We start from the raw sequence: 969 nt of genomic DNA, 5'->3' as shown, positions 1-969 counted from the left end.
TGGGGGGGCACTTGGGGGGCAGACGGGACATTGGGGGGGATACTTGGGGGGAGATGGGGATTGGGGGGGCACTTGGGGGGCAGAAAGGATCGGGGGGGGCACTTGGGGGGCTCACCCCACTTGAAGCGCACGAACTCCTGCCCCATATTGACTTTGCCTGTGGGGACATGGGGTGGTGGGGTCCCAGTTCATCCCAGTGCCCTCCCAGTTCATCCCAGTTCCCTCCCAGTACCGTCTCAGTCTCTCCCAGTTCGCTTCCCATTCCCCTCCCAGTGTCTCCCAGTTCATCCCAGTTCTCTCCCAGTTCATCCCAGTCTCTCCCAGTTCCCTCCCAGTTCATCCCAGTTCCTCCAGTCCCCTCCCATTCCCCTCCCAGTTCATCCCAGTCCCCTCCCAGTTCATCCCAGTGCTTCCCATTCCCCTCCCAGTCTCTCCCAGTTCATCCCAGTTACTTCCAGTGCCTCCAGTCCCCTCCCATTCCCCTCCCAGTCTGTTCAGTCCCCTCCCAGTCCCTCCCATTCCTCTCCCAGTTCACCCCAGTGCCCTCCCAGTCCCTCCCAGTGCCTCCCAGTACCCTCGGGGAAGACGTGCACCCAGTCCCCCTGGTTGAGCTTCTCCAGGATGAAATCCATCCCCCGCTGGTAAACGCCGTCCCCTGCAGAAACCAGTAAAGCCACTGGGACACTCCCAGTATGGACTGGGATCCTCCCAGTACAGACTGGGATACACCCCAGTACAGACTGGAACCCTCCCAGTACAAACTGGAACTCTCCCAGTACAACCGCGTTCCTCCTTTTCCATAAACGAACTGGAATCTCTCCCAGTACAGACCATAACCCCCTCCCAGTACAAACTGGGAGGCTCCCAGTATAAGTAGGAAGCCCCCGCCCTGCATCCCAGTCCCCCCCAGTTCCATCCCAGTTGCCCCCAGTCCCTCCCAGTTCCCTCCCAGTCCCCTTCCAGTCGCCC

The 969-nt window shown here is 60.6% G+C and overlaps 1 protein-coding gene across 1 annotated transcript in view; it reads right to left on the bottom strand.

Annotated features, from left to right (window-relative positions):
• The window catches only part of TAZ (tafazzin), a 6,527-nt gene that overhangs the window by 1,904 nt on the left and 3,654 nt on the right, over window positions 1-969 (bottom strand). The window contains exons 3-4 of the mRNA XM_014961822.1: window positions 575-889; window positions 12-157 (exon numbers count right to left, since the gene is read on the bottom strand). Coding sequence (XP_014817308.1) covers window positions 12-157; window positions 575-889 — 461 coding nt within the window. The remainder of the gene's footprint in view (window positions 1-11; window positions 158-574; window positions 890-969) is intronic.

The sequence above is a fragment of the Calidris pugnax genome, unplaced genomic scaffold (assembly GCF_001431845.1).
Source record: "Calidris pugnax isolate Ruff unplaced genomic scaffold, ASM143184v1 scaffold983, whole genome shotgun sequence".
In the NCBI taxonomy this organism is placed as follows: domain Eukaryota; kingdom Metazoa; phylum Chordata; class Aves; order Charadriiformes; family Scolopacidae; genus Calidris; species Calidris pugnax.
The sequence above is the reverse complement of the archived record's forward strand: the minus strand, read 5'-3'. Positions and strand labels throughout refer to the sequence as shown.